The 14,022-nt window shown below is 37.2% G+C and overlaps 1 protein-coding gene across 4 annotated transcripts in view; it reads right to left on the bottom strand.

Moving 5' to 3' along the window:
* Positions 1–14,022, bottom strand: part of LOC126972529 (ribosome-binding protein 1-like) — a 42,460-nt gene that overhangs the window by 5,051 nt on the left and 23,387 nt on the right. For 3 of the 4 annotated variants that reach the window (XM_050819353.1, XM_050819351.1, XM_050819355.1), the window contains 7 exons: positions 13,849–13,946; positions 11,672–11,806; positions 9,785–9,925; positions 9,340–9,444; positions 7,471–7,959; positions 5,894–6,010; positions 728–823 (listed from right to left, as the gene is read on the bottom strand). In XM_050819353.1, the coding sequence (XP_050675310.1) occupies positions 728–823; positions 5,894–6,010; positions 7,471–7,959; positions 9,340–9,444; positions 9,785–9,925; positions 11,672–11,806; positions 13,849–13,946 (1,181 nt within the window). The remainder of the gene's footprint in view (positions 1–727; positions 824–5,893; positions 6,011–7,470; positions 7,960–9,339; positions 9,445–9,784; positions 9,926–11,671; positions 11,807–13,848; positions 13,947–14,022) is intronic. The other variant, XM_050819354.1, reaches the window with a different exon arrangement.

Here is a 14,022-nt window from a genome sequence, read left to right as displayed (position 1 = left end):
CAGCAGTCTGAAAAGGCTGCTATCTTTCTGGCCTGGGCTGTTCGGATTAAGAACATTAACTGACATGCACTATGGCCCAGTCAAGATGATCTCCAGCATCGCTCGCAAATGCCTACAGCAGTCTGAAAAGGCTGCTATCTTTCTGGCCTGGGCTGTTCGGATTAAGAACATTAACTGACACGCACTATGGCCCAATCAAGATGATCTCCAGCATCGCTGGCAGATGCCTGCAGCAGTCTGAAAAGGCTGCTACCTTTCTGGCTTGGGCTGTTCGGATTAAGAACATTAACTGACATGCACTATGGCCCAGTCAAGATGATCTCCAGCATCGCTCCCGGATGCCTGCAGCAGTCTGAAAAGGCTGTCATCTTTCTGGCCTGGGCTGTTCGGATTAAGAACATTAACTGACACGCACTATGGCCCAATCAAGATGATCTCCAGCATCGCTGGCAGATGCCTACAGCAGTCTGAAAAGGCTGTCATCTTTCTGGTCTGGGCTGTTCGGATTAAGAACATTAACTGACACGCACTATGGCCCAACGGCCCAATCAAAAGGCTAAATGTGTAAATAGCCCAGTCAAACTACAAACAGATAAATGTTGGAATTTTACTCGTACACACCAGAAGACAACGGTACAAGAGCATGACTATACGGCAGCGATACTTCGTGTGATGGAAGTACACGGCACAAAGATCTGCTTATGCTAAAATTAAAAAAATTACTCACCTCTGTGAGTCGTTCAGCCTCGGCGAAACTTGCGTTGTGATTGTTCCTCTGTGACTTCTGCAGCTCTATTTCCAGTTCGTCAATTTTGCTCTGCATCTGCAGAGACAAATGATATGATTTTACTTCTATAAAAGTACTTTTAGAAAACGAGTTAATATTAAGTCTTAAACAACTATTCCTTTCTCATAAGGGGAATGACTTGATGAGAAAGCTCAGAGGACAATGGAAGCTATGCTCTGAGATTCCCTGGAGAGATCGAATCAGAAAGGAGAAGATCCGTAGGAGAGCCAAAGTCACAGATATAGCCCAGATGATTTTGAAACTACAGTGGCTGGGGGCAGGACACATGGCTCGAAGGATAGATGGCCGGCCAGGTAGTTATGGTAGGCCCCCCACAGGATGGACCGATGATCTGGTGAAGATCGCCGAAATAAGTTGGATGAGGGCAGCGCAGGACCGATCCTCGTGGTGATCTTTGTCCAGCAGTGGACGTCTTTCAGCTGGGATGATGAATTATTCATTTTGAGCAGGTGATAAGTTTGATTCATAGTTTGGTTTCCATGTGAGTTATTATTTTTTACAGCTAAATCTATCAAGATTGTCGCGACAGTAATATTCGGAATAAAAGGATATGTCAATATTAGCACCATATCAGATACATTACTGTTACTTACTGGTGCCTACTGGATATATTCTGACTCAGTTATATGTACTAAAATGTATACTTAGGTTTCATGTTGATTGTACACAAATATCTCAATATTACTCCTGAATATTGTTATCTTAATTGTGTGAATATGCCATTATGGAATCATATCAATACTTATTTGTATGTTTTTATCAAAAAAAGTGACGAGGCGAGCAATTTGTTCAGCTGATCATAAGTGATACGCCATCTTGAAAAAACAAACAAAATAATTCTAAGCGACATCGCAACTGCGCTCGAGACTTAAGTCACATTGGCCCAGTAACTTCACTAACTACGGCGTCTTACAAACCGAAACACAATAATGCTTGTACGTTACTGCTTCACGGCATATAGCGGCGCCTCTGTACCACCTAACGGACAATCTATGCTAAGAAGCCTTCCACTAGATCTTTTCCAATGGTAAGGTTACTAAATACAATCAACGCACTATTCGGAGGACTTAGGAAGCTTATTTCCATTTGCGAGACATATGCAGCGGCACACGGCTTAAAATATAACTCATTAAAGAGTCAAGTTATGATATTTCAAACTCCAAAACACAAGTCACGAAATTATCCTTGCTTATTTCTCGCAATTAAAAAGCTAGAGATTGTTGATAAGTTCAAATATTTAGGTCACATCATTTCGAATGACTTAAGAGATGACTATGACATAGAGCGGGAGCGTAGAGCGCTGTCAGTAAGGAGTAATATGCTCGCCCGCAGGTTTGCACGAAGCACAAATAATGTTAAAGCGTTATTATTCAAAGCATTCTGCCAGTCTTTTTACTCGAGCAGCTTGTGGGTGTCATATTCGCGCGGGGCTTATAGCATTCTACGTGTCACATATAATAATGCGTTTAGGAGGCTGTTAGGGCTGCCGTGGCGTTGTAGCGCTTCTGGAATGTTTGCTGAGGCATCTGTGGATGGTTTCCATGCCATAATGCGCAAAAAAGCGGTCTCCATGTTGCAGCGTCTACGTGTAAGCAGTAACAGCATCCTAAAGATGATTGCTGCCAGAGCTGACTGTTCCTTCCAGAAACACTGGATACTTCCAGAAACATTAGCTCTAGGTTTATAAATATATTTCACTAATAATACTAACGTAGTTCATAATAAATATTGTTACTAATACATTTACTAATATAATATATGGAGATGTCTCTGAATAAAATAAATAAAATTATATACCTATACCTAGGTATAGACCTATACACACACAGCCGTCACCAAACTACATATAGTTAAAAGAAGTAACATTTGCAGACAAAACTAACGAGAGAACATCTAAACCATCCGAGGACATCAAGGAACAAATCATAGAATCAACAAAGCAACAAACGCTCGGGCACACGGGGCTTAATCGATAGACATGATGATATAAAATTCACATTCTCTCAAATATTACACGATGATCTCTTATCTAATAAAATGTTAAGAGGCCGTCCTGACAAAAATACTGATTTCGATCAAATTTGTTCCGTGATTCTGAAAATATTTACTGTATTACTTCGCCCCAGTCACCTTGTATTACCTAGTAATAGAACCAATTATGTTAAGAATTTGCAAGAGCTATACAATAAGCTTCCGAAAACCATTAGGGAAGCGACTTCACTCAACATTTTTTAAAAAATGAATAAAAACATTTTTTTTATGGAATAGGAGGACAAACGAGCGTACGGGTCACCTGTTGTTAATCACCGCCGCCCACAATCTCTTGCAACACCAGAGGAATCACAGGAGCGTTGCCGGCCTTTAAGGAAGGTGTACGCCTTTTTTTGAGGGTACCCATGTCGTATCGTCCCGGAAACACACCACAAGGAAGTTCATTCCACAGCTTTGTAGTACGTGAAAGAAAGCTCCTTGAAAACCGCACTGTGGAGGACCTCCACACATCCAGATGGTGGGGATGATATCCTAACTTGTGGCGTGTCGTGCGAAGGTGGAATTCGGCGGCAGCAATCAGGTTAAACAGCTCTTCGGAACACTCCCCGTATTAATATACAATAGACCATATCTTGTAACTTGGACCACCGCCTTAAAACCGGAAAGCAGCAATAAGAAAATTCGCCTCTCATTCACTAATTTTATGTTCTCATGAGTGCCGGCTGTCTTAATGAAAATAAAGTTCTTTAACCGAAAACTGTACACGTTGTGGATAGCACAGCAAAACTCTTCATTTTGCATGTGGCTTGAAGGCCTACCTATTTATAAAAAAAAACTTCAATTTAAATGGTAATCCTTCAATATTCAATGGCATTTTCTTTGATCAGACGTCAGAGTGAAGTTTGACCATCGTCTCAGGAAAACTACAAGAAATGTTGACTATAATAAAAAACAGTCGTACAGGAAGGCTTCTTTTGCAATTTTATAGCAAATTTTACCCACATTTGACGCGAGTCATTGGACCAGCGCTTGAATCATTGTGATTGCGAAGCACGACACACAACGAGGTCGAGGGATCGAATCACAGCCGTAAAATATTTTTACAGTTTAATTATTGGTTTTTAAGCTTTGTCATTAGCGAAGACTCTCCCTAAAGCGATACTTGTATTTCTTTCTTATTTATTATTTTGTTAATTTTTTTATTTTTATTTAATTATTTTGTTTCTTACTTCATCTACCATAAACCTATTATATCAGTTTTAGAGATTGGCGATGAAGATGGTAAAGGGGTCGTTGAAATTATGGATAAAAATTGATTTTTCTGTGAGATAAACATTTTAATGTAAAACAATTGTAATAGTTCCGAAGTGTTAAATTTTTTATGTAATATAAATTGCCATTTTTGTTCGATAGCGCAATAAATTAATATTGTATTAAACCACACAAATGCTAGCACTTTTATACTGATAAATAAATCAATTCGTGCGAAATTTTTCCCTAAACATTCAAAAATATTCAAATATGCATATTAATAATGCAGAGAGTGCCACCTGTTTTTTTTACGATGTACACACCTACCTACCTACACCTCGGCCGACAGTAGCCTTGACGTCAGTCAAGCGTAGCTATAATAATGAAAACGTATGAACGCGTACAAGATTTACTACGCGCGTACAGCTACGTTGCGCTGACGAGAATCATTGGTCGAGCTCGTCGGGCCGCTGACGCACTGTGGCGATTAATTAGTGCGTTCAGTATATATCTTATCAGATATATCAGAATATATTACCCAAAATTCCCCTTCAATTAGGCGTTCTATAATAATGGGGTGAACCATGGACGAGTAAAAAAAAGAAGGAATCCGTCTCACCTTACATAACAGTGAAGCACCGAAACAAGCCGGTAAACGAGTAAATACATAGCCCCACGCACACACTTACCCTAATACAAGCCGATCGGTCACCATTATCAGATTTGCCATCGTCTGACAGATCAGTATGCGTCGCAATAAAATATTTTAAAAATGCCTTCGTGCGTTGTGAAAATGTGTAAAAACGATACTACAAAAGAATTTGTGGCCATATATGATTATTTAAGGGAGAATAAATTGTGTAAATGGTACCCCCGTAACCGCACACACACTAGCATAAAGGTGCTTCACTTGCTAATATCACGCCTCGGAGTCCATTCTTTTTTTACTCGTCCGTGGGGTGAACATGATATCTTCTACGTCTTTCATTTTGTAATTGTTAGCGTAAGGTGTACGCACATATGAAAGAGGTTTCAAATGAATTCATTTTTCTTTCATTTTCTTCGCAATTGTACACACGCAATTAAGTTTCGTGTCAGCTGAGCGCTAAACGAACGACGTCAGCGGTCACCATCGGTCGAGTACTAAAATCCAGCCATAGCGGACCTTTCCTAAAACCTATATAAACTCAGAAACCAACTCCCAACCATTCTCTCCACATAAACAAAGCAAACCAAACCCCAGGCAATATCTATCACTTTCGTTTAACGCGTGTGCCACGAGCGTTTGCGGCTATTGACAATCGTAGAATAAAGTCGACGGCATCGCTATAAACAGTCACATCACAAATGTACCTCGGCTATGATCGCTGGCAATGACTTTTCAATGCAGGAGAAAGCAAACGCCATGGGTTCCTAAGTACATGTTATAATATTATTTCAAAGTAATCAAATTAGAATGCATTTTTAATAACAAAAAAAAAACTGATTTAAAAGTCTGGGATAAATTATACAAATTAAATTAGAAACCAAAATTTATGAACGATGCGCGACTCGAACCCGGCATCTCTCGGGTTTCGTCCGAGCGCTCTTCCAACTGTGCCAACCGTTCGAGTACGCATCGCAGTACTAGTAGGTCTTGTAGATTATTGGGCCACAACCTGTACCAAAATTTACGCAAACCACCGCTCTAACGCAATCGGTTGCGAATAGTCGGCGCCACTACACGTTAGTACGTATTAATTTCAAGGAGACCGCTGTGTTACGCTACTGTACTATTAATTGTTGTTTAGATGCATGATGATTTAAAAAAAAACTTGTGCGTTACTAAGTATCAATATTAACCTGTTGCACCGTGGTAAGCCTGAGTTCGTCTAGTTCACGTTGTTTTTCCGACAGCTGCTTAGCCCACTTTGCTTCTTCAGCGGACACATTCTGTTGCAATCTACTTAACACACCCTCCTGAAATTTTAATTCATATTAAATAATTATCTACCCAATAATACTAATATAATATACTAGCCATTACATTATTAGCAATGTTCAGTTTATATATTTTATGCGTCTAGTAATACAGGCCAGGTTTAATACTTTAGTGTGCGTGACAAGCAACGTCGGTTTTGTGTTAGTGTGCGTGCATTGCTCAAAATAGATTTTTTTTTCGTTTTCACAGCTGCCAAAGTCTTTCTAGATGTATATTTAAGGATCTAAGATGGTAAGCTTCAAGAGGATAAATACTAGCTTAGAGACTACTGGATTAGTCTGGTAAGAGAGGAAAAAATGGAAGGAGTTTGCAATAACATTTACTATTTATACTAGATTTTATTGTTACTAAATTTAAATTTGAGTTTGAACAAATAGGAGCACGTTTCCAGGGGACGCACGAGTTAAGAGTGACAGCCCTACCCAAATTAGCTTTAGGTGCAATTCCACCTTCCACCAATTCTACTTTAAGTAGAACATTAGAGCATTGTATCTGATTGTAATTAGTTAGTAGATAGATTATTGTATAATAGACTTGCGATGTAATTTTTGAAATAAATATATTTTTTTAAATAAACCTTGGCCCAACAACTTAATTCACGCAGGTGAGCACGTTGTCCCCGTGAAAACGTGCTACTGCAAGGGTCACGAAACGTCGAATTACACAACAAAATTATAAAAGTTGTAACTTTTATCACAACAACCTTATGTAAAACAACAGGCACAACTACCTTATGAAAAATACAAAGTCGTAATTACACGCGTTTTACTCAAAGAATTTTATTTAAATGTTTAACCTTCGCGTTAATAAAAGAAAATACTTGTAAAAATGGCATTAGTAGGCCTTTGAATGTTGCTGTGCCCTTACAGGGCGTCACATATCAATTACCAAACTCTGTATCACCTTTTATATATTTCGTGACATAATTATTTGTTTAAAATTATTACAAGTTGTGAAAAAAAAAAAAAACTAAAAAACACGCTTCGGTTGAAATTTAAAATGAACATCAATTCTTGCCTCATCGACTAAATGAAAAAATTGTATAAATTAACAAAAATCTTATTATGCAAATTGAAGAAATGGAATTATTTTATCAAATGAATGTATTGTAATCGGTCCTCGATAAATCTACGAAGTTCGAACGAAATCTGGCCGTTTAAAGTGCGACAAAATCGCTCCCAAATGCGTCGGTTACAAACAAACATACATACAAGTGAGATATACAGATACAGTACACTTGGTTTCCACGGAAGACCAGCGTTGTGGATTCTTTCGAAACCACAACTATGCTGAGTTGGGGGCCCATTGGCGTCATTAGATCATAATTAGATTAGTATAACTTTAAGAACTATTATCAGAATGTATAATGACGTCAATAAACATTTTTTTGTTTCTTTCTTTCTTTACTTAGAGACTTAGACAGGACTTAGACACTTACCGTATCATCAATTATGGTCTTATACTTATCAACTAGTGCTTGTAGCTGTTCATTTTGTGCGACCAACTCGTTTAATCGCGAATTACTAACAGGCGACTGTACATCTTCAACATGTTTCTTAGCCGATTCAGTCTCTAATAACTTATTTTGCATCTCACTCTCCAACTTCTTCCTCTCATTCTCTTTCTCTAGCAATCTCTTCTTCATCTCCTCCTGCAGTTGTTGCTTTGCCGCTTCTGCTTCTGCAACTCTTTTCTTCAAGTCACTTTCAACTCGTTTCTTCTCATTTTCTTTTTCAACAATCCTCTGTGTCAGTTCTGTCTCAATTTGTGTCTTAGCAGATTCTTTATTGTGTAGCTCGTTTCTTAGGTTTTCTGCATATGTTTTGAACCATTCTTTGCCGATTTCTTGAGTTGGTGCTGCGCTTGGGCATACAGAGCGAAGTATATTGATTACTTCATTATTTAGGATTTCTACTGTCTTTGTTTCCTGTAACAAAATAATTTAACGATAAAAATACGAACACACAAATAAATCGTTTTTTCGATATTTATAATGATAAATAAAAATAAAGTGAATGGTTAATTTATATTAAGATTAATAATTGAGAAATTTGTTATTTTTAAAGTTATATCCCTCACTTTTGGGATTAATAAAAATTTAAATGCGGTACTCGGTACCCATGACCTCTCGGGTTCCGTCCGAGCGCTCTTCCAACTGAGCCGTTCGAGTGACGAATTGGTTCGTAAATCTTGGTATGTCTTGTTCAACTCTCAGGTTGTGGCTTCATCTACAGGATCTACTTTACAGTTGATAACCTGCTCAACCGCAATAATTGCATATTAGTAAATTGACTTCTCAAATCAATTTCCTCGAGAGGTCGTGGGTTCGAGTCCCGTATCGTTCATAAATTTAATTTAATAATATATTTACAAATACATATTAAAACTTAGCATGTACGCATTATTATCACCTAAGCCAGCGATAACGTTAGCATAGCACGGAAAATTGACGTAAAAAGTATTTTATGTAAATTAAAAATTGAAATTAAATAAAGTAGAAGCGAAGCCGGCCAAGGAGGAAGAAAGAAATTTGTATTTTTTTTGTATGGGATAAAGAAATACTAAAACATTTAAAGGGTCGTTCTAATTATATTTTATCTACACCCATGCTTTAAATCCTCTATTAAAGATCCTGAAACAGTTAGTTTATTGCCAACATTAAAACACCCAATGTTCTAATAACCATTACATCATCCAAACGAGTGTTGTAATGTTGTAATGAATTTCATAACAACACTCCATTTTTTTTTCGATCCCCTCATGGGCAAAGTATTTCAACAGACAGCCACATTCTTATTACTCGATGCGTGGTATCTGTATGAATTTCAAAAAAAGAACATTTTCGTTTACGCGTGTTCCACACCACCAGAAGTCGCGCGCCGTAAAAAAACGTTGGTTATTCTAATCAACGCCATTTTTATTGTTTTGTTTACAACAAATGATCGATTCATTTTAAACGCTGCAAAAGAACATTATATTCGAGTGAATTTTGATTATTGCACTATACAAAATGTAAATTACTACTAAAATAAATAATTGTTTCATTAATACTTAGTTTATTTGTATATAATCAGTAATGAATGATATTAGGCTACTACTAGGACTTGTGTTTTAATGTTAGCAGTAAGCTAACTGTTTCAGAATCTTTTAGAGGATTCATATTCTGGGTGTAGATAAAGTCTTGTATGCAACTGTTGATAATTAGGTATTAAAACACTCATGAAATCCACATTCGTGTTTTAATACCCCTTATTACACAACAGTTGCATAAATAACTATATATGTGGTATATTGTTGTAACACTTACGGAGCCTGTGCCTTGGGCCGGCAACGCGCTGGATGCTTTAGCCTGGAGTGATCTCTCAGCGTTTTGTAAAGCCTCCATTATTTTCCAGTTTTTAGTTCGTATCTCCTAAACGACAGGAGTCATACAAATTAGTATAAATGGCTATTGACGAACAAGATAAAGGGACAATATTAATTTTACGGAAATATACTGTTTTTATTATTTTTCTGTTGTGCAAGCTAGGTCTTTATATAATTTTGAAAAATTGGAAATATTCTCGTTTTGTTATTCACAAGAAGTGAAACTTTTTATAAGTTTATAGAAGTATGGAGTAACCCATTTTTTTTTTTTTCAATTTATTTACAGATAGATATATTCTATAAATGGATAGAAGGCAAGAATCCTTAATAATTACTGTATTAGTTTTTTTTAATTTACAATATAATATCGTTAATAATAGTCTTACGTTGTTCTTTTGTTTGTATTGTTCCAGCTGTAGCTGCAAAGCGCTTAGTTGTTCCTTTTGTTCTGCGTTACTGAGCTGGGCCGCTCGTAGCTCGCCGCGCAGACCTTCAACAAGACTCTCGACCTTCGCTAATTCAGCAGCCTATAACAATTAATTACAGAACACATGGTAACACATATCACGGGGAGTGTTCCGAAGAGCTGTTTATCCTAATTCCTGCCGCCGAATTCCACCTTCGCACGATACGCCACAAGTTAGGATATCATCCCCACCATCTGGATGTGTGGCGGTCATCCACAGTGCGGTTTTCAAGGACCCAGGACATTCTTCCACATACTACAAAGCTGTGGAATGAACTTCCTTGTGCGGTGTTTCCGGGACGATACGACATGGGTACCTTCAAAAAAAGCGCGTACACCTTCCTTAAAGTCCGGCAACGCTCCTGTAATTCCTCTGGTGTTGCAAGTTCAAGTGGTGGTGATCACTTAACAACAGGTGACCCGTACGATCGTTTATCCTCCTATTCCATAAAAAAAAATTCTTTGATTCTTTTAAAGGGTTAAATTAACACGTGTTAATTATAAGTGAATTAACTAAAAAGTAAAATAAATAACTATAAGTATTTCTACTTTGGTATAATAAAATAATAAAAATTATTTATTTAACCAAACATTTGACTGGTTGAGTGGGGACGAAAATTTCAATCACTACTAACACGCATTTTAACACTGCAAAATAGTATAGTACACACCTAGGGAGGAAAGCAGGTCATTCTCACCTGAAAAATATTTAAAACCGAGCCGAAGGCAAGCGTATACGATTGTTTTCCCCACCTGGATGAAAAGCTCGCTTTTAGTCCCTGGTACGAGGGAGAAAAATCGTCTTGCCGCGAGAGAATCGGCCACTTTTGTCCCTCGTACAAGGGACTAAAAGACAGCTTTCCATCGAGGTGGGAAAAAAAGTTTTTTTTTTTTTTCAAAGTCTAATAAATCTTATGTCGTTAAACGAGCAATTCTTGTATATATATATATATATATATATATATATATATATATAATATGAATCTCGGAAACGGCTCCAACGATTTTCATAAAATTAAGTATGCAGGGGATTTCGGGGGTGATAAATCGATCTAGCTAGGTTTCAATTAAAAAAAAAATGGTTTTATCCATGTTTGAATGAGAAACAGCTACAATAACATTAGAATACAAAGGTAAATTTCGCCACTATATATAAGACTATTATAGCTCAGATGGGACATTGGGTGATCCGGAAAGCAGAAGACCCCGGTTCGAATCCAGATGTCCTATTAGTTTTTTTTTTGTTCAAGTTTTGTACATTCTTAAAAATCCGAGCAAGGCTCGGTCGTCCGGATATTGTTATTAAATTATGCTTAAGCTAAGCGCTTTTAAAGCGTCACTATAAATATATCTTTAAAATTACTGAATCTACCATATGTTCGGAAAAATAGAGCTCGTGAGAAGAACACACAGGAAACTCAATGGCCACTCTTTTCAATCAATAAAGTATTTTAAAATGGCTATTTTAAAAGTAATATACAATACATTTACATTTTTCATATAAGAGGGGACGATGCCAATATGTTGTTGATAATTGTTTAAATATGCCTATAAAATAGTACTTGTTCTCTGTACGCATACTGTTTAATCTACGTCATTCCTTTGGTCTTTGTCAGAGTATAGACAATGCATACTTTATAGAATCTGTTCTCTCTTTGCCCTTCACCGTAATGGAAGCTGCACGAAGATCACGAAACTCTTGTTAAATAAATTATAATTAAAAATACATCTTGCATAAAAACACTAAAACTAATTTCAATCCTAATAATATATTTGGCTTAATAATAATATTTAAACAGAAAATTACCTTGGCTTGTTCGTTGTCAGAGGGGCTCGATAACAGACCATTCTGAGTGGGAGCTGCTTTCATAACCTTTAACTCGGCAAGTTCTGTGTCGCGGGATGCCAGTTGTTCCCGCAATGAACTCACTTCGTTCGACAACTAAAAATAGATGCATTAAATCAATCAAAGCTGCCTGCATTTGAACTAAGGCAGGATTTTGTCAAATTAAGGCTATCAAAATATTTTGAGTTTTCTTCAGTGTTAATTCCGCCAATATTTGTCTTAAACAATTCGACACGTGTTTCCCCTCTACACGAGGCATCCTAAGGAGATGGTCAGTCGCCAAACTCTGGCACGAGATGAGTCGCTTGTTTAAAGACAAATATTGGCGAAATTAACACTAAATAAAACACAAATATTTAGAAAATTATGGATTTCCGCAAAGTAACGCCTACTTCAGTTATAAAATTTACATTAAGGCAGGGGTAAGGGTATGCTGAGACCCAGGTGATACATCACCTGTGCTGTGGCACAACACAGTACAGATTTAGCAGGGCAGGGCGTTTTAAAAAAAACGTTTTGATTTTGAAGGAGACATAGGCCACGAGCGTATGCTGCGACACATAAATGACACTTTTGCGTCATCGTTTTAAAAATTATTTTAATACACATGGGGCAACAGTTTTTTGGCAGGCTAAGACGGTCAAGGTTGCAAGAGGTCGTTTGTGGGGTTTTTTTATGATAGTAAGGGACGAGACGAGCAGGACGTTCAGCTGATAGTAACTGAAACGCCCTGCCCATTACAATATAGTGCCGCTCAGGATTATTGTAAAAATCAAAAATTCTGAGTGGCATTACAATTGCGCTCGTCACAAGATGTTAATCCTCATTTGCCCAGTAATTTCACTAGCGACGGCGCCCTTCAGACCGAAACACAGTAATGTTTAGTACATTACTGCTTCACGGCAGAAATAGGTGCCGTTGTGGTGCCTATAGTCTAGCCGGCATCCTGTGCAAAGGAGCCTCCCACTGGTGAACAACTGTTTCATATTTATGAGTTTTTTTTATGTTATATAAGACACCTTCAGTATTTATTTTATTTATTGACCCACCAACAGCTTAACATACAAAACAGTGTAATCATTGTATATTACACAAATAAAATTTGAAAAACCAAATTTTATGAACGATGCGGGATTCGAACCCACGAACTCTAGCGTTCCGTGCCTTCCGTACCTGAGAGTTGAACAAAGCAGACAGAATTTTATACCGGGGCGGTACTCGAACGGTTAGCTCAGTTGGTTAGAGCACCGGCACGGAACGCCGGAGGTCGTGGGTTCGAATCCCGCATCGATCATAAAATATTTTTTTTCAAATTTTATTTGTGTATTAATCATATTGTTAAGATTTAAAAGAGCGACATCTCAAGTCAAGTTCCTAATATGCAAATATTGGGGTTCAGCAGGTTATCAACTGTAAAGTAGATCCTGTAGATGAAGCCACAACCTGAGAGTTGAACAAAGCAAACAGAATTTTATAGCGGGGCTGTACTCGAACGGTTAGCTCAGTTGGTTAGAGCACCGGCACGGAACGCCGGAGGTCGTGGGTTCGAATCACGCATCGATCATAAAATTTTGTTTTTCAAATTTTATTTGTGTATTTATCCTAGAAGTGAGGGTTATCACTTTAAAAACATAACAAATCATTGTATATTATAAAAAAAATATTTACTGATATGCAAGCCTGTACTGTAATTACAGGTCTGTACATCTTTGCTCTAAACATAAGATAGTATCAATTCTAATACAATAATATATAGTATACTATCTGACCCAACAGACGGTGTTCTGTAGATAATAATAAAAAAAATACTGTTTTATAGGAATTTGCCAGTAATATTAATTCAAAATATCAAGAATTATTTCGTAACATACGCTCGTTGTTGTTATAATTAAATTGTTTCACAACAGAACTGTCAAACCGTACGTCAATAAATTCTCTCACAGAAAATATATCAAAATATGAAATAAAAATAATTATGGGTCCCGAAATAAAAACTATCCTATCTCTCAAGTTGGACTAAACTGCACTCTATGAAGTAATACCCATTTAAATCCGTTCATTAGTTTAGGAGTCCATCGCGGACAAACAACGTGTCACGTAATTTATATATATTAGATTAGATATCAGTAGCTACATACCTCTTGCTTTTCTTTTTCATAATCCTCTTTAATCTTCTCCACATTCTTCTCAGCTTCCTGAGCTCGCTCGGTGAGCCTTTGTACATCATTCTGTAGATCTGTTAAGCGAATCATTGAAAAAAAATAAAAATCACAACATTTTAGTAAATTAACATTTTTCGATGAGAAACAAAA

The sequence above is a fragment of the Leptidea sinapis genome, chromosome 26 (genome assembly GCF_905404315.1).
Source record: "Leptidea sinapis chromosome 26, ilLepSina1.1, whole genome shotgun sequence".
Classification (NCBI taxonomy): Eukaryota; Metazoa; Arthropoda; class Insecta; order Lepidoptera; family Pieridae; genus Leptidea; species Leptidea sinapis.
Note: the sequence above shows the minus strand (reverse complement) of the source record. Positions and strands in the feature narration are given on the sequence as shown.